General features: G+C 48.2%; 1 protein-coding gene across 1 annotated transcript in view; it reads left to right on the forward strand.

Moving 5' to 3' along the window:
• Positions 1–21,606, forward strand: part of AP2M1 (adaptor related protein complex 2 subunit mu 1) — a 39,597-nt gene extending 17,991 nt beyond the window's left edge. The window contains exons 3-11 of the mRNA XM_063131816.1: positions 4,067–4,332; positions 7,166–7,248; positions 13,854–13,989; positions 14,110–14,251; positions 17,672–17,791; positions 18,979–19,114; positions 19,806–19,903; positions 20,068–20,179; positions 20,492–21,606. Of these exons, the coding sequence (XP_062987886.1) occupies positions 4,067–4,332; positions 7,166–7,248; positions 13,854–13,989; positions 14,110–14,251; positions 17,672–17,791; positions 18,979–19,114; positions 19,806–19,903; positions 20,068–20,179; positions 20,492–20,626 (1,228 nt within the window). The 3' untranslated portion in view covers positions 20,627–21,606. The remainder of the gene's footprint in view (positions 1–4,066; positions 4,333–7,165; positions 7,249–13,853; positions 13,990–14,109; positions 14,252–17,671; positions 17,792–18,978; positions 19,115–19,805; positions 19,904–20,067; positions 20,180–20,491) is intronic.
• Positions 21,607–23,076: the final 1,470 nt, after the last annotated feature.

Genomic DNA, 23,076 nt, shown 5'->3' on the forward strand with positions numbered 1-23,076 from the left:
CAGCTTCAAATGGCGCTTGTGGCTTTCACAGAACAGCATGTGAATGCCCAAAATGTGAAGGTACACACAGAATGATAACCTTCATGAACTGCATGGTTTGAAATGGTTTGGGTGGTTCAAGCTATCTGCCCATAGTAAAAATTAGTGAGTCGGATTGTAAAATCCACCCCAGATGTTAATGTTCAGGATTGTTTCTAAGAGTTGAGGACATTATCCTATATAGTGTTGTGTGCGTTGCACATCCTTAGGGAAATTGTAGCAATACTTCAAAACTTGTATTAAAAAAGTAGGCTGGAATATTAAGAACAGATCCTATGAATGACCCTGTATCTGCAGAGAACTAATACAGCCAACCCAGGATTTGTGGAGTGTCAGGCATGCCCTAACAGCCATTTTGGAGTGTATCTGGTAGGTTAGAATCTGGTGAGTGGCCAGTTGACGGCTTTACCTTGCCGTTTTGCATCCTGCTCCCCAAAACAGCTGCTATTGTTAAAAGGAAAAGTTAGTGGCGAAGCTGAGAGCCATACAACAGCGAAGATGGTAAGGGATGTGAATACATGCCCATCTAATGCCTTTCCAGAATTCTTTCCAAACAGATGCCACTTTTAGTAGCTGCTAGGGTGCCAGAGAAATCCACAATGGATTCGAATGAATTCAGATTTCTATGAATTGGCCTGTGGATTCTGCAGTGGACCGGCTTTTTCCAAGTGACTTGCGGGCCAGTCTTTCACTTTCGGGGGGCATTTGTGCTAATTCACATTAGCGCAAGTGTGCATTAGTGCTAAAGAGCACTTGTGCAAATGCCCATTAGCTAATAATAATAATATAATAATGCATTTATTTCTTACCCACCTCTCCATTTTAATCGAGGCAGATTAATGCCCATTAGCACTGATTTGCATTAACTAATGCACAGTTGCGCTGCTACGCATTAGCACTAGTGAACATTAGCAAAAGTAGAATGAAATTCGCATTTTTAAAAATCCGATTCGTTCAATAAAAGATACCTGGCAACCTGTGAAGCACAGACAGACCGGATTTAACAAAATCCCTGCATTCCTAGTAGTTACCTTCAGGGCAGTGATGCCACTCCTGTATTCTATTCATACCTAAGCAGGCTGACATACTTGCAAAGATCTCTTTCTGTTAGCCCTGCCTTTCTTAGGTTCTGGAGAAGGGAAAGCTTTAACTCACTGGGCACATCACAGCTGCTGTGGTTCATGAATCGTAGATCTGAAACCCATATTTGTCCTTGTATGCCTATATAATGAAAGATGGCATGCAAGACGTCTCTGGTCAGGCTTGCAGTTCATCAAGAATGGCTTTAAATTAATGCATGAAGCACATCACTTGAGTATGCAGAGGTAGTCAGTTGCATGTTGGCTTGACGAAAAGATCTAATACATTAAAGACCATTCATTTTAGGCTATTATGAAGGTTTGGTGTACTAACTGGCCATTATGCTTCCAGATTAGACTCTTAGTCAGATACTAAATTTAAAAAACTACTGCCATTTTGAGAACTTGTCCCCTTCAGTGGCGTTCAGACACATTATCTGGCGCATAATAGGCAATGATATGTTTGTATTTCTACCAATTAATCTCTTGTTAGGCTCAAATTGGAGAAGTGCTTCAGTAGTGCTATAGTTCATTGCACTGGCTATTCCAGCTAATCCCCATCATATTTTAATGTCTAAGGTTCTTATAAAGGATGCATATAATTTTGAACCAGGAATAGACGGCTTTGCTCACAGCAGCACCCTGTGATTGCATATAATTGGTTTGTGCAGCTACAGAAACTGTTAATCATCTACCCCTGATCATTTAAACGTGCATATTTAAAGATACTGTCTTAAACACTAAAGGAAGCTCAATTTTACAACTTGAGCTCCACTTGCAATCTTTTAAAAATGCTATGACTTCCTTTTAAAATAACATAATGGAGTCATAATGGCTTTTTAATCCCCACATAAACTTTAGCTGGTGTAGCCATTAAAACTTGTCAGCCCTTGAGGCAGGGGCACATTGGTGTGTGTTTTGGCAGGGAGCAATTGCAATTGGGATGCGACCTCATCTGACCAAACTTGCAAAATTCAGTTAAATGTTTGCTCAAGAGTGCTTGTTCTGACTAGGAGAAAATCTGCACTCTGCAATAAAGCAGTTACTTTGATTGGTACTTGTGCGCCTCAAGGGGTCTTTCAGAACTGGCAAATAGATGCTGCCTATCTCTTAAAGGTTAGCTGAACTTGGAAGCTGATAATGCAAATCCTAAAAGATTCTGGGCAGTCACTTTTGCTTTTCACTATCTTTTTAAGGCACGACTGTGTTTAGGTTTCTGCAACTCAGGACTACAAATAGTTAAAGTAAAAAACATTTAAGTTAAGTAGGCTCTCTGCCTCTTACGCTTTGGCCACAGGCTAATCCAAGCTTTAGCATTTGATACCCTTGGCAAGAGATGGGATATGCCTTGCAGTTGCCCCGTGATCACACAGTCTGGCTGCCATTGACACTGTTAAAACCTGTATGTTTGCCTCTTCTGTAAGAACTTTTTTTGCGGTCACTGCCTAGGGATTTAAGTATCATTTTGGACCTTTTCAGTGGGAGGGGGTTGCTGTCTGTCGTCTCTTCTTTTTGTTTGGATTCATTGTGCTTTGTGTGTACGTGTGTGTTCTAACCTCTCTCTTGTTGCTGTCACTCCTCCTTTTCTTCGCTGGCGCCATTTCTGTTCATCCCATCTCATTGGCTGCTGTAGCAATAGGTAAGAGATGAATGGCAGGGCATAATGGGCACTGCAGAATGACTCATCATCCTTGCAATTTTAACAGATTAAAAGTGTACAGATTCTTAGTTCTTCGTACAGCAAATTGTCTGACCTTACAGGAACTTAAGGGAAAAGGTTTGTACACCTGAGACTTTCCCCGTTATTCTTAGGGCTCTTCTCACATAGGAAAGACAAAAGAATGGGAGCTACAACGTGGGCAGGGAATCCTTCATGTAGCACTTTATGTTGGTCCTCTTTCCTTTCTGCTTCAGCTTTCTTGGTTGATTCCTCAGTATCTAGCAGTAAACTTCCTGACTGTTAGAGCAGTATGACAATGGAATCAGTTACCTAGGGAGGTTGTGGACTGTCCCACACTAGAGGCATTCAAGAGGCAGCTGGTCAACCATCTGACAGGGATGGTTTAGGGTGGATTCGTGCATTGAGCAGGGGGTTGGACTCGATGGCCTTGTAGGCCCCTTCCAACTCTGCTATTCTATGATTCTATGATTCCTCCCCGAGGAAGGCAGATTTCAGGCCCTGGAAAAGATTAATTGGTAGAGTTTACAGTGCTCTTCCCATGGCTTGAAGGGAGAAGGTTTGATGCACTTCTATTTACATTAGGCTTTTAGGTACTATTGCAAATAAATACTGAGTAATATACCGGGTCAGATGTGCAAGTGGTGAGAAATGGCATAGCTTAGCACCTGAAAGCATTAAATAGTGAATGGAAGGCACTTCTAGTATCTAGCCAGGGTGCTTTCTTGGAGGCAGATGAGTTGTTTTGCCCAACTAGGCTTTCTTGCCATAGTGGCAAGGAACCTCTGTGAAATTACCTAGACAAGTTCCCTGAATTGATATTCTCCATGGATGCTTGTTGAGTCTCCTCAGTGAAGTTCTCCCATGGAAGGAGTTTCCTTTCCCCCCCTAGGTAGCTTGTCCCACTGATGAACTTGAAACTCTTTAACCCTAGAGCTGGTTAGAGCAGTGCTTTTCAGCTTATGGTACATCACAGTATATCAGGTGATACAAATACTATCTGTTGAAAAACTCTGACTTAAGCAGCTGTAAAAAATTTGCTCTATTGATGCTTTAATACACAACATGGTATATATGTAACCAGCATAAATCTGTAAGAAGCATATTTTCTGAAGTCAAAGGAACAGATCAACATGCCTGTAACTTTCATTGAGACTTTGGTGTCTTCTGCAAAGCTACAGCTAAACTTGGTAGGTAGGGTTGTATGTAACGCAATCTGCCTAGTGCCTTTGGCCTCTCACTCTTGTCTTACCACGTTCCAATCCTACAGGCGGAATGCAGTGGATGCTTTCCGGGTCAACGTCATCCACGCACGGCAGCAAGTGCGCTCACCTGTCACCAACATTGCCCGCACCAGTTTCTTCCATGTCAAGCGTTCCAACATCTGGCTGGCTGCTGTCACCAAGCAAAATGTCAACGCCGCTATGGTTTTTGAGTTCCTCTACAAGATGTGTGATGTGATGACTGCCTATTTTGGAAAGATCAGTGAAGAGAACATCAAGAACAACTTTGTGCTCATCTATGAACTCCTGGATGGTGAGGATGAACCATTCTGACTAAATTCTGGGGACTCGTTTAGTAAGGAGTACTCAGAGCTGGCATTGTAGACTTGGGGCATGTCTACACTATACGGTGTAGAGGGAGGGAGGTGGGAAGATCCCGGACTTGCCTGCTTCCGGGATTGTCCCAGGGTGTCTACACGTGGTGCATGACGTCCTGGGAGGAAGAGGATGTCACGCCCGCCATTTTGTTTTTCGTTTTGAATCGAAAATGAGCGCAGGAGCGCTCCATCGCAAAAGGTACTTAAAAAAACAACAACCTCCCGCTCCCCCCACCCCACCCCCGATGGGCACGGAGCTCCTGAGGAGCTCCATGCCCGGTTCCGAGCTCCTTGCATTTACTTGCGAGGAGCCGGGAGAAACTGGGACAGCCGCCCACACGTCCCGCGGTCTCGGGATCATCCTGGGACCATGGGAAAAAACGGGGGGAAAGTGTAGGGCGATATCCCAGGGAAATGTAGGGATCATCCCTCCCTGCTCCCGGGATCCCCTGTGTGTCATGTGGATGCACAGGGACGATCCCCGGGATATCGCCCCGTGTAGACACGCCCTTGGGGTTGCCTATATGAGAAAGAGTTTGAACAAAGAGCAGAACAAAGAGTTCTGCATTGACCTAATCAGCCCAGGCCATGCTTTTGGTATAAACACATTAGTATCCAAGTGCTTAGTCCTGCACTTGCTTCCCATTAAATACTGAAGTTAGAATAAGTCAGTGCTACTGGCAAAACTAAGAGCTGGATGTAGCCTAGGGCAAGCTCTGTACCTTCTCTGTGAACACTTTGCTTCTGCTATGTTTTATGTATTGAATTCTGCACAGACTTAAGATGGGAAGATTGCCTCTTTTTGCCCCTCAAATGAATGTGATTTGCATGTTCATCCTACGCTTGGGACTGAGATTTCAATGCACTGTATAAATTGCTTTATATGTAGAGTCTGAAGATCAAACCTTCGTTTCATACAGAGTCTCCATGGCATAAATACTTCTAACGTTCAGTTCTATCTCTTAAGCAAAGCAGCCCAAGCTTGTTCAAAACCAATAATTGTCAAAATTGTGGGATGTACCAGTGTGCTTTGAGAAGCCATTTTACATCTTTGTATGATTTGCTGCTCTAACTATGCCTGTTCCAATCTGCTTCTGTAATTCTGTTGCTTCTCTGCATCAGATGTGACCGGATTAGTTGACCATTCCTGATGCAGAGATTCTGCAGAACTACCTGCCCTCAAGAGTAGTTGCATCCTAGAACAATTGCTCATACAAAACCAACCACATGGTAGGTGTCTGTGAGGCAGGGATGTGTGTGCAGGGGCGCACTTTACTTTTCAGGTAAAATGTCCCTGCAGTTCTAATTCAGAAAAATAGATAGTATATCTCAGTTACTAGTAGCTGTAATCCTTGCTCTAATCTTCAGAGCAGCAGCTGCTGAGAGATTTCAGTTTGAAGCTACTCTCATATATTCAGTTTGTTGCACAAATGTTTTAGTAGCTTCATCTGTGAGAGGGGTGGGAAACTGGATGTCCCCAAAGGGCCAGATTGCTTCCTGGGACACCTCCTGAGGCCTGGAAGTCATTGAGAGACAGGCCTCTCCTTTCGAAGCATTGTCCCTGGTTGTCATCTGGGCCCTCTACCTTTCTCTTTGCACAGAGAGGCATGGAGAAGGAGACTCGGCTAGAGAAGTGGGCGAACCTGGCTATATACTCAGCGCATGCCTGGAGGAGCCACCTCTCCGGGCTCTGACTCAGTATGCAGCCAGCTTTGCTGCTTGGGAGAGGGAGAAATGAAATGAGCACATCTGGTTCCTCGAGGCACCAGTTGAAACATGAGCTGGCTTTTCTCATCCCTCCTCTCCCCCAGTTTGGGAAAGCAATGGACGAACGAAGCCAGCTGGGGGGTGATCTTGAAGAGCGCTCTTTGTGATGGCAGTACAGTTGCTGTCCCTTCTTGGAGTGAGTGCAGGCACGATGGGGTGGCCTGGCAGGCCTAATTGATCTCTGACCTATGACACAGTGGAGATGCGATTTACTATCTAATGCTGGCCTTTCTGTGATCCAAAGAACATAGTTAAGCTTCCTTAGCGCCCCCAAATTCTGTGATCACGGGTTAACTGCTGCTTATCAAAGTGTTCTCGTTAACAGATAGTGACATGGGTTTGTTAGCATTCACAAGCCTGCCTTCAGGTCATGGCCCTCTGAAGCTTTTTGCCAGCCCTTTTGGGGAAGCGGGCGGGGAGGTTATGGGCCCGCAGTTCGCCGCAGGCTAGAGAGAAACCCCAGTCCACAAGCGCAGCGTCACTTTTTATTCGTGTTGCAGGTCTGGATCCTGAGGCTAGCTCTGAGAGCCCCTCCTGGAGGGGGCAGATAATGGCAGTTTCCTTTCCCCAAGCTTGGCTGGTCGGCCTGTCCTGCGATACTTGCTACTCTGCTGTTGTTTTTTTAGGTTTTGATTTTTATGGCATGCTCATGCGAAAATCAAAACCTAAAGAAAATGCTGCAAAGATAGATTATTCTGCTGCTGTTGGATTATCCTGCTTCAGGGCAGTTTCCCTTGGATGTCTGGATTCTTTCCTCTTAAGCGTTCCGTTCATCTTGTCTTAACCGCTGTTGGCTATCAGACAGCTCCACGATAGCCTCTGGTGTGGGATCAGTCTTGAGCATGACAGCAGTTGGTTTGTGGGGGGACATATTTATTTATTTATTTATTTATTGCATTTCTGTACCGCCCAATAGCCAAAGCTCGCTTGAGTAAAGCTGCAGCTGATGCACCAAACTTTCTGGATGTTGCCTCTCTCTGATAACTCTTTACCCTTCTGTAGAAATCCTGGACTTTGGTTACCCTCAGAATTCTGAGACGGGGGCCCTGAAAACATTCATCACTCAGCAAGGAATCAAGAGCCAGGTAAACGCGTGGGAGTATGTGTATGATAACCCTGTACTACATGTGTAAGGAGGAATGGCCGTAAGCACCATCTTTTACAGTGATGTTATCAGAATATAGAACACAGTTGGCTGTTTAGAGCACAAGTCCTCTTAAACCACCCTGAAAAAGGATGGCTTCTCCTGTTGTGATGTCCTTTACAGTCCCCTCTTTCTCACTGAGAAATGTTCAATATAAATCCCTACTGGCTAAATCCTCAGTTGACTCAAGGAGCGTGTTGCAGTTGGTTTAAATATTAATAATTTTTTGCCAATTCTAGAATAACCTGCCCAATGCCCACATTTTATTCTTCTATACCCAGCTCTTCTTTGGTCCATTTTTTCCAAAGCAGGAGCCTGTATTTTTACCTACCCCACTGCCCGGAAGCTTTGGAGTCTAATATTTCAGGTATCAGTTTTTGCATTCTTCAGCAGCCTTTCCCAACCTGGTGATTTCCTAATGTGCTGGACTACAGTGCCCAACATGGGTTATGCTAGTAGTTGTAGTCCCAACACATTTGGACAGCATCAGGTGTGGGAAGGCTGCTCTAGCGACTCTCAGTGGCTTTAGCGTTTATACCAAAATAAGCTGACTGAAGGTGGTGGCACTATTGAAGTAGGCTTGGATGCGTGTGAGTCAAAAGTTTTTTCTGCCCAGCAGCTCTTGACATAGGTGGAAAGACGAGAAGGTTTGGACAAATGTTGAAAATGACGCTCGTTTCAATCCAAACGATGCTACGAAAGGGAAGTGCCGGTAGGTTGGGTGGGGATTGTGTGCCATGTTTTATGCCAATTGGGACCAATCAGGTATGGCGAGCAGAAATTGTGGGAAGGGAGGCTTGTAAATCCGTCTAATGCCTTGACATTGCAACCAGTACTAATACTTCTGGAGCCTTTCTGCTCTGCCTTGCAATGCTTGAAACAACTCTTGGATCATCCCCGCCCACAGCGAAGAGGACTGAAGTTCAGTGCTGCAGTTGAGGAAAGGGACTCGGGTGTCATTGGTAGCTCTTGTGACTCTTCAGCAGCTCACGTCTGCCCCAGTCTTCACGTAGGCCTGTTAGTTGAGGAAGACGGGTGATATGCAGAATGGATATTGGCTTTCCATGCCTGGATGGCCTGAACTGGACCTTGCAGGTCCTCTTTGGCCAGGAGGAAACGTAGAGTCGAAAAGGAGCCTCATTGCTTGGGTGGGCTGGGCTGAGCTGAGCACCGCTTGGTGCTGTGAGTTGGCGCTTCTCAAGATGTGGGCTGTGCGTCCCTTTGGATGGTAGGTCACACAACGCCTTAAGTGGTGGGGGTTGACCTGGATGGCTTGAATGTCCCTGACAGAGAAGCTGTGCTGATCCATATGGGTTCTTTTTTGTGGGCTCTGAATCACACACAAACACACACACACACACACACACACACACACACACACACACACACACACGGGCTCTGTGTTATATAGCTGAGTAACTTTTGGCAGGAACCCTCTGCCACCATCCCAGGGTGCATATCCCTAGAAGGTTCCTGCCTATTCTCTCAGTTCTCTTTTGACCACCACTGTGGTAGCCTTGCAGGGAACTCTCTCCATTCCTTCAACTTTTCCTGAGGGGAAACTAGGACATGTTGAGGCAAAAGAACCTTTGTATCGTTCTCTTTCTTGAGCTTGAGAAGAGCTGTTGCTTTTGTTCTAATGGTTGTTCCCTAAATATGGTGTGAGAAGAGCGTTAACTGTTCCTCCTAAGGAAAAGGCAGTTAACCTGCGGAACAGATTATGGGTTGTGGGTGAGGAGCACAAGGAAGAGTAAGTTTTGTAAGTGAGTAGGCCTGTAATTGCTCAGGACTTTTCTTTCCCTGAGCTTTTCAGAGGAGGTCATGGATCCCACAAACTGCTACACAAGCAGATTGTTTCATGAGCCCCATTTCCTGGTTGATGTCAAATTTGCTGTTTGAGGAAGTGCGTGGGGCCAGATGTGAAGGCTGCTTTCTGCAGTTCTGTAACTATATGTAAAGGAAGGGGTGTTGTCTCTGCACAGCAGGCTAAAGTAGCTGAGTTTGAGAAATGGTCTAAGCGCTTCCCCTCTCCAGTCTGTCTGTTTAGGTTGACTTCTTGCTCAGATAGTTCTGTATATGAAGATGCCACATTACTAGCCAAAAGTAGCTTTAAGAGCCACAGGGCCTGCCCAACAATAGTGGGAGTAGGGAGCAGTTTATTTTGATTTACGCCCCATGAAAATGTTCGCTGGCAGTTTACAATAAACGAAAATGATTCAAATGCAAAATACAACGTAAGATCGTGGAAGATAAAGGTACAATGACAACACACCACTTGCAGCGCCCCGAAATGAAACATGTGGACTTTAAAATGGAGAATCCCAGAGAGTGTGAGTTACCTAAGAGGCCTGCGTGAACAGAAAGGTATTTGCCTGGTGCCACTCCACCTCCCCCCAAAAAACCCACAGGAATGGTGTGAAGTGAACTCCTCTGGGAAGGTTTGTCAGTGTTGGCTCCTGATATAGATGAACAGTGTGGAACTAGAAATGAGCAGTGTAGATTTAGGTTCAAATCCAATGCAGGTGGTTTTAGGCCAATCACTGTGTGTCTCCAGTTCTGGCTGTATCAGGGCTGTTCTGTGTTGCTGTGGTTTTATTCCCTCCAACCAAGATGCTTTTGGGTATGAGTGAGTCTGGGAGGCGGTGGTCCACCATGTCACTTGGGACGGCTGTCTTCTCAGGGGAGAGGAGGAAGAACTTGATTGCAGACCTCCAAAATGATGCAAGCCTAGCATGTTTGGAGGCCCTGCTGCACTTCTTACTCACGTCCCCGCCATCTAAAGGTTATGTTCCAAAACAATTCAACCCAACATCTGTGGTGGTCCTCTTTATATGCTAAACTGATATCAAGATGCTATGAAACTGCATAGAAATATTGCTTAAAGGAATAAAATGGTGACCTGGTAGTTCTGGACCCAAATTTTCCTATGGCATAGGAAAATCCTGAAGCCCTTGGCTGCCTGCCCAAGTTTTTTTTTTATTATGACAGGAAATGTATAACTCAAATGAGTACCTTCCTGTTTTGTATAAAAAGGAGATTGAATAATCTCCAGAAAATTGAGCAGGCTGTTGGCTTCCTGTGAAGTCTTCCTTAAAAGCCCAGGCTGTTATGTGTTTGTAGAGATCAGGGCAGGAATATTGTGGCTGCATCATGTCTCTGAAGCGTGACTTGGGGTCAAAGGGGTGGGGTGGGGGGACAGGCACTTTAATAAGCGGATGTTGTAACCAATGCCCACAGGAACTGTCACGATAGTTGGCTAAAACCCTTTCTCCCGGGCTTCTCTAAATTCAGTTGGCCCTGCTTCAGGGTATGAAAGGAAGAGGGTTAGTAGAAGAGCAGTGGGGTGAAATGCATCAACAATTGCACTAAATAATGAACTAAACAGTGACCTGGAGGATTGGTTCTTCATTTCGTGCATTGTGCAATTGCTCCAGAAAACATGGAAGTGAAGGCTAGAGGCTTGATGTGCAGTACATTCCTGGTCACCAGAAGTGGTCAGTGCATGGGTGATGATTGTACTGGCCTGTTCTGTGTGCTTTAAAAGCCTGGGTGTAGTCCGATAATGATACGGGGTGGGAAGAGAGAACCGGACCACACACGCATGGGTAATAGTGTAAACCAATGGTTCCCAATTAGCTAAGTACTACGGGCCCCTTGTTTTTCAAATGCCAAGCCATGGACTCCGTCCTTTTGAAAAATTTGTTACCTCTATGGTAGTACCTGTGTGAAGCAATTTTTTGGAGAAAATAAGAGGTAGCCCCTAATAAGCAAAGGATTTTAGGTATACTAAAAAACCAGACCATAAAATTTGTGATATTATCACACAAAAATGACAATGATTTAGTTGGGAATATAAAGACGAATTTAATTTTACTAACGTCTAGTTTACAATTGAACGAATTATGACATGTCCAACAGCTACTAAACCTAAATGTGATGGGTGAAACCATGCCTCTTTTTGTCCTGAACAATCCTTTCCACATCCGGTTCAATATTTCCTACTTTTAATCTCAAATCTGGATCAACAACGAGCCGATTTCTATGCTTGTTCTTCATATAACAAAATGTCGAAAATGTTTGTTCACAGAGATATGTGGAACAAAACGGAACTAGATGTTTCAAAGCTTTTTCACCTAACTTCTTATAATCAGGAAAAACTTTCACCCAGAATTGATCCAGTCTATATTCTTTGAAAAATGATTTCAATGAACCATCACAAGTCACGTCAACAAGTGCATCTTGCTCTTCCGCAGATAGAGTTGCTAGTTGTACATCACCACATTCAAAAGGATTCCTTCTCCATGAGTTTTCATGATTAGGTGCAGGGAAGTAATCTCTGAAGCTAGTCGCTAAATCACGCAGGTGTTCAGTGATGTTATATTTTACTTCTGGTAGGAATTCGGCATCAGTGGACTCCAGAAATAAATGGTGAATATGTGAATGGTGCCACGGACCTCCTGGGTGGGTTACGCGGACCCTTTGGGGTCCAGGGACCACCAATTGGGAACCACTGGTGTAAACCGATAAACCTGTCTGGTTTGAGACGGTCTTCTCCCAAGCTGTGAATTCAAGCCACATGTGAATGGCTACAGGGTTCTCAAATGTCTGGTTATGTTGTAAAATCAAGAGGAATTCATTCTGTTGGTGATGCCTCTGTCAGAGGCTTTCCATAGTACAGCGTTTTCTGCCTCCAGCTTGCCTCAGTGATAGACACATTGGGGCGACCTGCCAGCCTCACGAGTCTGGCCTGCAATAGTGCCTATTAGATTGCCACTCCCTTGTTGCTGACGTCCCCCAGTTCCTTAGTTCAGTCTAGTTCCCTCCAGCCTTATTAATGGAGCCGATGAGAAGCGTTGTAGTGCCTGAGATGGCCCCAAGCCTAACACTCTTCTCTCTTCATCCTCCCCTCTACTGACCTGCTTGCCTCCTAACCCTGTGTGTGCTGCGCTTGCTGCTATACGTCTGTTTTCTCGCTTTCTGCGTGTGACTGGACCTGCCCGTAGCACCAGGTAGGAGAATTTGCTATCCCTCCCAACCGATCCTTGATGACTGACTTGATCCCTCCTAAGGACACCTTGTTATCAGACAGAGTTCTGAAATGGGGCGTGATTAGGCACATTTTTGTACTGCACTGGCCTTGCAGTGCATGAACAATGTAGTCTTTTCTGACTGGAGAAACAAACAGACTGGAAGGAGGCAGCGGCGGCAGTGGCTTGTAACGTAACTGCTCCTGTAGCCCAGTGTGGTCTTCAAACCATGCATTTCCCTTGTGCTACTTGTAGCTCACAAATGCCTGCTTTCATGGCACCTGGCAAGGCAAAACGTGCCTTTAATAGTAACAAATCTATTTTCTAACCCAGTGAGGTTGGAACTTTGAAATATTAACCTGTATGGCAGAATTTTCAAGTGCAGGGATGGGTCACATACAGTTCATGGGCCTAATTCAGCCCACTACAGAGGCTTGGCCTCCCTCCACAGGCCCCACCCTTGGCCTGGGGACTACCAGGTACTTGTAGGGCGGAGCAGTAAGAGGAATACCCTTCTCTCTGATCTATGATCGGAGACGACAAGGGATTTCCCCTTACTTGGTGTGCCCTTCCCTCTCCCAATTGGGAAGGAGAGCAACCCGCTAAGTGCTGCACATCTGACCGGCACTTGCAGGCGTTCTTGCCAGGGTTGTTTGAGCGTGCTTCACTTTTGCTTCTCATTTCCCATGCAGGGAACAAGAAGCAGTAGCGAAGCTGGGCTGCACACACACCCAGGTGCTTGCAGGAGGTTCTGGAAGCACCAGCTGAATATGCCTCTTCCTGTGCGGGGAAGAAGGAGGACAAGTGAAGCTTGCTCTCTGGCTGAAGTGCAGAAGCTCCAGCCGGCACTTTGGCTGGGGACTCAGTGATGGTACAGGGCATGGCCCTGTCCACTCATGTCATTCAGCTAGACAATGAAGAACTCACGGGACGCCCGCCCACGAGTTCGTTGAGCACTGCTTGGCTGGCCCTGTTCTGGGTTTATTCCGGCATTGTGCAGGGGGTTGGACTCGATGGCCTTTAGGCCCCTTCCAACTCTACTATTCTATGATTCTATGACTGAGCACTTGGCAATGCGCAAGTTCGGGGCCTCCGGAAAGTGCGCAGTTCCCCCAGCACACCGTTAGCACGCTGGGGGAATTGCATACTTTTGGGAGGCCCCGGAAAGCACGTGTCCCCATCCCCCGCCAATCAGGGCCTGAATGGCGTGGCCCGGGGACTCTGTGCACTTTCTGGAGCCCCCAGAAAGCTTGTGTCCCCCCCCCCCCCCACCAATCAGGGCACGTTCCTGCTCCAGTTGGGGCCTTTAAGGGTCTCTTCATGCAAGGTCCCTAGTGGAGGTGACTAATGTACCTCACACCGACGCATCCCCCGGCCCTCTGTATAGTCGATGGAATACATGGATTGTAGTAGCATCGACTTGCTTGCGGTGCAGAATAACTTTCTGTTGCTGGTGGAATTGCCACGACATCTTGATGTCCTAAGAGTGTTGTGTTCTCCGTCCCTCTGTGTCCTTCAGACTAAGGAAGAGCAGTCTCAGATTACTAGCCAGGTGACTGGTCAGATTGGTTGGAGGCGTGAAGGGATCAAATACCGCCGCAACGAACTCTTCCTGGACGTGCTGGAGAGTGTGAACTTGCTGATGTCACCCCAAGGTGAGTGCAGCAAAAGTGGGTTCTTCTGACTCCAGTGGATTTGAGGGAAGAGTTCAGGGTACCCGCCTCTCCGTCTCCCACCCCGTTCTGCTACGGTTATTTCTTCTTCCTTCCTTCCAGGTCAGGTACTGAGCGCCCATGTCTCTGGCAGGGTGGTGATGAAGAGCTACCTGAGCGGGATGCCAGAGTGCAAGTTTGGCATGAATGACAAGATTGTAATTGAGAAACAAGGCAAAGGGACAGCAGATGAAACAGGGAAAAGGTAAGGGGGGAGGGGCCGGAGACCACAGGTGGCGCTGCTGGACTGTGTGTGACTGCTGGCAACTTCTGTCTTGCTCCCTTCTCGTTGGGGAAGATGCTGTAGCTGTCCTAAAGGTTGTGGGATTTTTTTTCCTTTGGTTCCCTTTTTTTCTTTGCTCTCCAGCTAAGGCAGGAAACGCTTTTACTTAGAACTCTTTCCCGGTAAGCTAGATGACTGGTCTCTGGTTCAGAAAGTACCGTAGGGAAACCTTGATCCCATCTAGGCTCCAAGCAAAGCTCCGTTCCAGTGGCACTCAACGCTCATCTGTTGTTAGCCTTGTCAATGGCCGAGTTCGGACGACCGGCCGAGCTGCGGTGCCTGCTGGCGCCACGTTGCGCTCCCAGCTTCTGCTTGGGAGTTGTCATGTTATGCAAACCTGGTGAGAGTGGGTTACGCGAGGGTTTGCACGCCATAGCAATCCCCGAGTGGGAGCTGCATATTCAAAATGGCGCCCGCATGTGCTGCAGCCTCACCATGGGTTAAATAACCCACGGTAGGCTGTCAGGTTGTGCAAACAGCCCCAATGAGGGAGCACTCTTAGACTAGTTCTTTATAGGCTCTGAGCCTGGAAAGGAAAAGACCCCTCAAGCGACTTCCCTTTTCCTCACTCCTAAACTGGTCATGTACCACCATAATACCCATCTGAGGAACTATGGGTTAGAGGGGAATGGTACTGCCACCAGCATTTGTCCGCCTCTCCTTCCTTCCCCTTGCCAGTTTCAGTTCGGGTATAGTACAGTCTGTGGTCTTGGAAATTCCCTCCTTTGAAATGAATCACCTGGGCTGGTGCAGGCTGGCTCTGTAGCCCTCCTTTCTCCCTCTTAACCACTTTCGCTACTGATTTCTTTTCTTTTTTTCTTTTGTGTTCTGCTGACTCCAGTGAAACAGGAAGGTAGATAACCTGCTTACTGCTGTGTGCACGCACTCCTCACCCCTTTCCCATCTTTTTGCTTTGTGTGACTTTGTGCATGTGCCGCCATCTTTAGACACTTCCACACAGGTCCTGCCTGTGGTTGAAGGCTGAGCTGCCACTTGCTTGTTCCCGGGCACAAAGCCCGCTGAAGTGTTGCTCTCCCATCCCACTGGCCCAGGGTCATACATGCCTGAGTGAGCTGGGCAAGGTTCATAAGGGCTTCAGGTGGGGATTGCTGCTCCTGGCAAAGGCTGTAGTTGGCTTCTTGCATTAGATCAGTAGTGAGATGACGCTGGGTAAGATGTCCTTCAGGGTTCAGAAACAAGAGTGGAAAGCCCACTAGAAGAGCTTAATGGAAAGGTGAGCATTAACTGGTGCTGGAAAGCAGCCGAGCCAAGTCCTTGGGCTCTGGACCGGCTCTCTTTCTCCCAAACTCCATTCTGAGAACCCTTAGGCTTTACGTCCAAACTACTAGTTGTGTCTGCTTATTACTGAAAACTCTGCTCCCCTGCCGCTATCATATTGCGCTACAGCAGCGGTCCCCAACTTTTTTGGCACCAGGGACCGGTTTCGTGGAAGACAATTTTTCCACGGACTGGTGGGTGGGTGGGTTGAGCGGATGGTTTCGGGAAGCCCCCCCCCCCCGCCCCACTCCAGCGTCCTGCCTTTACTTCGGCTGGGTGGGCGCCCAGCCGAGGCGAAGCCAGGACGCTGGGGCGGGCGGCTTCGGAACGGCGCGCCCAGAAGTCGCTCTCCCAGAGCGGCTTCCGGCTCGATGCGCCGTTCCGAAGCTGCCCACCCCCCACCCCAGCATCCTGGCTTTGCTTCGGCTGGGCAGGCGAGATGGCGCCCTGCGCCCAGGTACGCTGGGGGTGGGGGGTGGGGCTGGGTGAAAGCAGCTCACCTTCGTGGCCCGGTTCTTAACAGGCCACGGACCGGTACCGGTCTGTGGCCTGGGGGTTGGGGACCCCTGCGCTGCAGGCTCCGTTTTTAGAGGAGTCATTTCCATGCACAGATGGCAGATGGCTTGTATTTAGAAGGAGAGATCCTCCCCATAGCGCAGAAGTGCTTTCTCCTTGTTGGATGCAAGAGACCGTGACTAAGTCAAGCCTTTACCAGACGATTTGGCAAAATCGAACGTCAGGCTATCCAGACCGCATGTCCTTGAAACAGAGCCTGAACCATGTACGTGTGAAGCAAGCTGCTTCCCTACGCCCATCCTGTGTCTTGGGCACTCCCTCCTGTACCCTGTAGCTCAGCCACCCTTCTGTACTCCAGCACACTCTCCTCGAATGACTTCCATATCTGAGTCATTCGCTTGCTACCATTCAACACTTGTGCTTGCAAAGCGTGGCAATGAGGTTGGTTTGTTCCTGGTGTTGGTTTGTTCCTGGAGTTTTCCCTCTATCAGAAGCTGCAGAGGGGGAAAAAAAACCCTTCCTCTCTCAGCATGGATGAAGAGAAGTATAATCTAACTGGATGCTGTAAGTGCTCCCAAAGCCCAGTGGCAAATATTGGCATCTCCTAGGTCTTCTGACCCCCCTATGTCCACGTTGGTACCTGGAAATGCATGTACCAGTGTGACGGGATGTCGTGTGGTGAAGAGACAGTGTGGTTTAAGAGTGTCAGACTGGGACTCGGGAGATCCGAGTTCTGGTCCTCCCTTGGCCATGAAGCTCATTGAGTGACTCTGGGCCGGGCACTGCTTCTCAGCCTAACCTATCTCGCAGGGTTGTTGTTGTGAGGATCAAAGTGGACAGGAGCAGGACCGTGTAAGCCCCCTTGGGTTCCTTGGAAGAGGGCGGGGGGAAGAGGGAGGTTATAAACGTAACAGTAAAAATGCAGAAGTCAGAGAAGAAAGGAGAAACCGCTGGCTTTGAGTCTGCTGAGGAGTCTGAACAAAGGGCCTGTGTTATTCCTCCACCCTAACCCAAGAGTGCTATAAGGAAAGGTCTGCTTGGGCAGGGCTGACGGAACTCCAGTCTGCCAAATGGAAGATATGGAAGGTGTGATGCCCTCTGGTGGGCTGCAGAAAAGGAGCCTATTCCTTGGGTTTTGTTAGGTGGCTGTGAGGGAATCTGTCAGCTCCAGTAGTGCCAGGCCTCTGGTTTGCCCTCCTCCCTGCCTCTGTTTCATGATTCCGCCTGTGAGGGCAAAGTGCTCTCCGTAGAGTAGAACCATAGAATAGCAGAGTTGGAAGGGGCCTACAAGGCCATTGAGTCCAACCCCCTGCTCAATGCAGGAATCCACCCTAAAGCATCCCTGACAGACGGTTGTCCAGCTGCCTCTTGAAGGCCTCCAGTGTGGGAGAGCCCACCACCTCCCGAGGTCACTGGTTCTATTGTCGTACTGCTCTAACAGTCAGGAAGTTTGGGAGCCTGAACCCTGCTGCCCTTGCCCACCCTCCTGCAAACACAAGCTGGCGACTGCTGCTGATTGTGCTTCTCCTTCTGCTCCCTGTGCTGTAGCGGGAAGCAGTCGATTGCCATTGATGACTGCACCTTCCACCAGTGCGTGAGGCTCAGCAAGTTTGACTCGGAGAGGAGCATCAGCTTCATACCCCCAGATGGAGAGTTTGAACTGATGAGGTATGGCGGCTGGAAAGAGGTGGCTGCAGGGCCCCCAGCCTCAACTGCGGTAGGGAAACTATAGTGGTCTTCTCATGCCAGACGGAAGCATTCTGCGCTCACTCACTCATAGTGGGCCAGACCATGTGTGTCTCCGTCGCGGGGGTGGGTGTTTATTCAAGGCGGAGGTTCAGCTAAGGCATCTGTGGGGAAGCTGATCTGAATCCTGCTTTGGCTGGCCAACCATTGGCAGGTTTGAAGCAGGCGCCCATGCCAGGTCAGGGGTACCTAGGATGACAAAGATGTGGGCGCGTGCCGCTCAAAATGACCTTGAAGGTCGAGGTCACATCCCTGTAAGTCATGGGTGGGCAACTTGTGGCCCTGTCGAAGGTTTGGCCTACAACTCCCATTAGCCCTGGCCAACATAGCCAGTGGTAAGGGATCATGGGAATTGTAGGCTAAAACACCTGGAGGGCCCAAGTCGCTCTTCCCTGCTGTAGGGCCATGGGAAAGGCTGCTTCCAGGAGAACAGTTGCCGCTCTGAAAGTAATGAGCTAGTTTGGATATACTGTACAGCAGCTTTCCCCAACATGGTGCTCTTCAGATGTGCTGGATTACAACTCCCATAATTCCCAGCCAGCATTGGTCACACTCTGGGAATTATGGGAGTTTTAGTCCCAACACACCTGGAGGCATCAGGTTGGGGAAGGATGCTGGACACCAAACCAAAAGTAAGATGCTGGCCTTCCAAAATGCTGGACTTTAAGGCCAAAGCACATCTTCAGGATGTTGGACATCTCTCACAGCGGTTTCAAGCCTAGTACATATTCGGTGGGCAACTCGCTTCCTATAAACTGGTGCATGGAATCTCCGGCTTGGATTGATCTTTTCAAAGTCGTGACGGTAAATAGGCGCAACCATACAAGGAGAACACAACATATGCTATAAATTGCATGTACATACAAATGGACAGCCCTCTTCAATTGCGTGAAGGTACAAGTTTTGCAGGATAGGCGTCTGGCTATGACAGGTACAAAGAGTCTAAGGAAATTTCTTAGGGAACAGGAGTGGAGTTGTTGATGGCATTGCAGCCACCGTAGGTCAAATCACATTGGGAAGAAATGCATCTCTTTATCGCCATCTAGTGGCCCAAACCCTGGCCTGCTCTCCTCTCCATCCACTAAAGGATATTCGTTCTTCTTCTCCAGGTACCGAACCACTAAGGACATCATCCTGCCTTTCCGCGTGATCCCCCTGGTCCGGGAGGTGGGCCGCACCAAGCTAGAGGTGAAGGTGGTGATCAAATCCAACTTCAAACCTTCCCTCTTGGCTCAGAAGATAGAGGTAAGTGTGGCAAGGGCATCCCAGGAATTCAGGACTTGGCAGCAGGCTTTATTTATATAAATATTGTATAAAATCAGTCAAGCATGTTGCTTTCAGCCCAGTGCCAGCGTTCTCTTCCCTCAACACTTCAACTGTGGAAGTAGACACAGCATTTCCATCTTGGCAGGCTGTGAAAAGTACATGGGGGTGAGGGGAGGCTGCTGGCCCTGCGTGCCCTCTTGGTACCAGGTAACAGCTGCTTCCCGGGTCAGTTGCAAACCTCTTGGCTTTCCCAGGCTCAGAGCTGTCTTTAATTGTCTCTGGGTGTAACCCAAGCATTGACAAAGGCCACTCTCTGGAGCAGTGTGGCACTGCTAGTGGCTGACTGTGGCTAGAGCTTCTTAGCAAGCATTTCACCACGGAGTGCAACGTCACCTGGCCCCTCTACGTGCTGTTGGTGACCCATAAGAAAAGTTGCATTATGACTCTCAAGAGGACCTCCCTCATCTAGGGCGGCGGTGTTGAACCCTTTGCCAAAATGATTTTTCTCTCCTTTTCCTGGATAGCTTTTGCTTTCTGGTTTTGAAAGAAAGCTTTTGCTTTCTGGTTCTTGCCGGGATTCACTGACAGGCCAGTGGTGAGCTTTCCTTCCTTACACTCAACCTTGCTGGCAGAAGCAGCCAAATGGGATTCAGACCCTTTTGTCTTCCAGGTGCGAATCCCAACGCCTCTGAACACTAGTGGAGTACAAGTCATTTGCATGAAAGGGAAGGCAAAATACAAGGCCAGCGAGAATGCCATTGTCTGGAAGTAAGTGAACCTTCTCTTAATCTTGGCAGCTGTTGCTCAACATGAGCACTGGGTGCCTGTTAGCACTGGCAGGTCTTGAGCTGCCTCCAGGCTGAGCTGGGTGTAGTTAGAATACTTGAGCTGGCTTTAGCGAATAGCTTCCCCGTTCTCTTTTAATTCCTTAGAATTAAGCGCATGGCTGGCATGAAGGAGTCCCAGATCAGTGCAGAGATAGAACTGCTCCCTACCAACGACAAGAAGAAGTGGGCTCGGCCACCCATCTCCATGAACTTTGAGGTAGGAGCTCCCAGTTCTTCTTAAGTGGCTGCTTGGCCAATTAGGATGATCCCAACTCCACGCCAGGTGAGGCAGGAGAAGCGGATTTGCAGCATCATTGCAGAAATAATGGGGCAAGGGGCAGAAGCTTTCTTTCTGGGATGCACCTTTTCAAAAAGAGGGAGGTGGAGGACCTTCTGTCTCGAGGAGGCAGATCTTCCAAAGGTGCTGAGGTGGTGGGAGGCTGCTGCTATGGGGTGGCTTTTATTCCCACTGACGTAGCCGCAGAGTCGCTCAGTTCCCCTCCCCATCCTGGTTCCCTGTTTTGTGCAGGTCCCGTTTGCGCCCTCCGGGCTGAAGGTGCGCTACCTGAAGGTCTTCGAGCCAAAGCTGAACTACAGTGACCACGACGTGATCAAATGGGTGAGGTACATTGGCCGGAGTGGCATCTACGAGACGAGGTGCTAGCCCTGCGCAGCCAGCTGGCTCCCTCCTCCCCAGCCTCCCTTGGTCTCAAAGTACAATTGAAGAGCGTCTCTGGTCCCTCCTCCGTACAGAGGCTGGAAGCTAGACTTCTGCAGCTCCACTCTGGAAGAAGGACACTGGTGCCTGCTCCGGTTTCAGTTACTGCTGGAGTTGGCGGCTGAAGTCAAGCGGCTCACGAGCCCGGCTCACGTCTTGCTTCTGTCCCAGGGTGTAAAAGGGCCAGCCGCACTACCAACCCCCTTTGTGCTCATTCTAGGGAACATCCACCATGTGATAACCCCCCCCCCCTTTCTCTTCCGTTATCACTACTTGCATCATATCCTAGTATTTTGGGAAGTTCTTGTGCATATGTACTCGTAGAATAGGCCTGAAAACCATAGACTGGACAAACCTTGAGTTAATTCTGGCTCCCGTACTTGCTGTGGCTGTTGTGATTGTTGCTGTGCAGCAAGAGGTGGGGCTCTCCGTTCGCCCTCCGCTGCCCGCCCTCTTCGTTCTCCTCCGCAGTGTCGTTGGGATGGAGTCCTGCTCTGGGAAGGTTTGTGACCAAAAAGGCTGAGGGTTGGCATCTCTTCCTTGCTGGGTTGGGGGGTGGCGGTAGCACAACATTTCAAAGCCTTGGAGGGCAAAGGTCCTCGGAGCACTGAAAACAGCTGACAAAGCCAGCACCTCCTCTCCCCCCCTCCCCCGTGACAGACCCGTGAGGACAGTCTGACATCATCAATGCGATCTACAGGATTTGCCCCCTAATTTAGAATTGGCCAGTAAATCATTCCTCTTCTACATTCTCCTCCCCCCTCCTTCTTTTGCCTAATCAGCTCATGCTTTCTTCTACCAAAAGCTTTGGGTCAATAGAAATGCTGCTGCAACCCACAATCCTCTGCTTCTGATCGTGTGGTCCTCCCATTTTGTACACTTGTGATTTGTCCAGTTCTAAATCCAATAAAAGTATGTAGAACCAGGTGGTTTGTGAGTGGTACTCTTAATGAAGGAGGCCTGGGCCCAGAGGTGTGACCTGATTCCAGTCGCCTCATCTTTTACCCTAAAAACAAGGAAGGGGCGAAAGCAACATACTCTGCACCTGCATGTGATTGCCAGATAGCAACCTGCTGTTAATAATCAAAACGTGGTGCTGACCTTGAAACACTTCAGCTGCAAACCTATGTTGGGACAGCCAAAGACTTGGTACCATTGGCACCCAAGACAACATCTGATGCCCGCCTCAGCACCTATCACTCATATTATTCTCCATGTACTGTTGAGGTGGACTCAATAATCAGAGAATTTGTTCCGAACACCTGCCAGAAAGTGTTAATTCACAACAGCTGTGAAGACAAAGGATCACAGCTCGGGCTTATCTCTTAAGCTAAAAGCTCATTGGTTAGAAGTTCCTGCTTAGCAACTATTAGCATGTCTAAAACAGCATAGCCTATCGGTCATTGTCCACGCGCTGCTTCTCAGCATTTGTTCCATCTAGCATGCGTTGATCATAGAATCATAGAATCAGAATAGCAGAGTTGGAAGGGACCTACAAGGCCATCGAGTCCAACCCCCTGCTCAATGCAGGAATCCACCCTAAAGCATCCCTGACAGATGGTTGTCCAGCTGCCTCTTGAAGGCCTCCAGTGTGGGAGAGCCCACAACCTCCCTAGGTAACTGGTTCCATTGTCATACTGCTCTAACAGTCAGGAAGTTTTTCCTGATGTCCAGCCGGAATCTGGCTTCCTTTAACTTGAGCCCATTATTCCGTGTCTCATCACAGGTAAAGCATTGTTCCCCCCAACCACATCCTCTTAACGTGCCCCAAATACATGCTTTTGCTTTCTTATAAGACAATCTGCTCCATCAGTATCAAGGACCTTAGTTAAAGTGCAAGAAGCTTATTTGCTAAGGAATCCCCGCATGACTGCTGTGGAATTTTTGGTGCAGAAGTTGCTGGGAAGTGTTCCTGGGTGGGTGGAGCGCACACTCGCATAAAGGACAGCCCAGGTGTGTTGGGCCTTGCTCTAGCCTTGGGGGAATAGACACAACTCACCCCTGTCATAACAGGGGGTGATTGGATGTGGTGGGAAAGAGGAATTTCCCACCATTTATTTGTCATGGAGTTTTGCGTAGAACAGAATTCAAGTTCCTCTGATAAAGTAAATGACATCTGAATAAAGCAGGGGTGGTGAACCCTCTGCCCCCAGATGCACTCTGAAAGTTTTTTTTTAATATATAAAATAGGACTCAGTAGCACTGATAACAGACAAATTTAGCTTGATTGCAAACCAAATTGGTCCATTTTGATGTTAGGGAGTGCTAACTCCCCTAATGCACCCGAAAAGGTAACTTTAAAAAGAAAGGACAAATTTAGCTTGCAAACAAGCTTAAGTTTGTCTGTTTTAGTGGGGTGGCTTGGATTGGTGATAAAAAAACCCTGTTCTCTCCCC

The sequence above is a fragment of the Elgaria multicarinata genome, chromosome 8 (genome assembly GCF_023053635.1).
Source record: "Elgaria multicarinata webbii isolate HBS135686 ecotype San Diego chromosome 8, rElgMul1.1.pri, whole genome shotgun sequence".
NCBI lineage: Eukaryota > Metazoa > Chordata > Lepidosauria > Squamata > Anguidae > Elgaria > Elgaria multicarinata.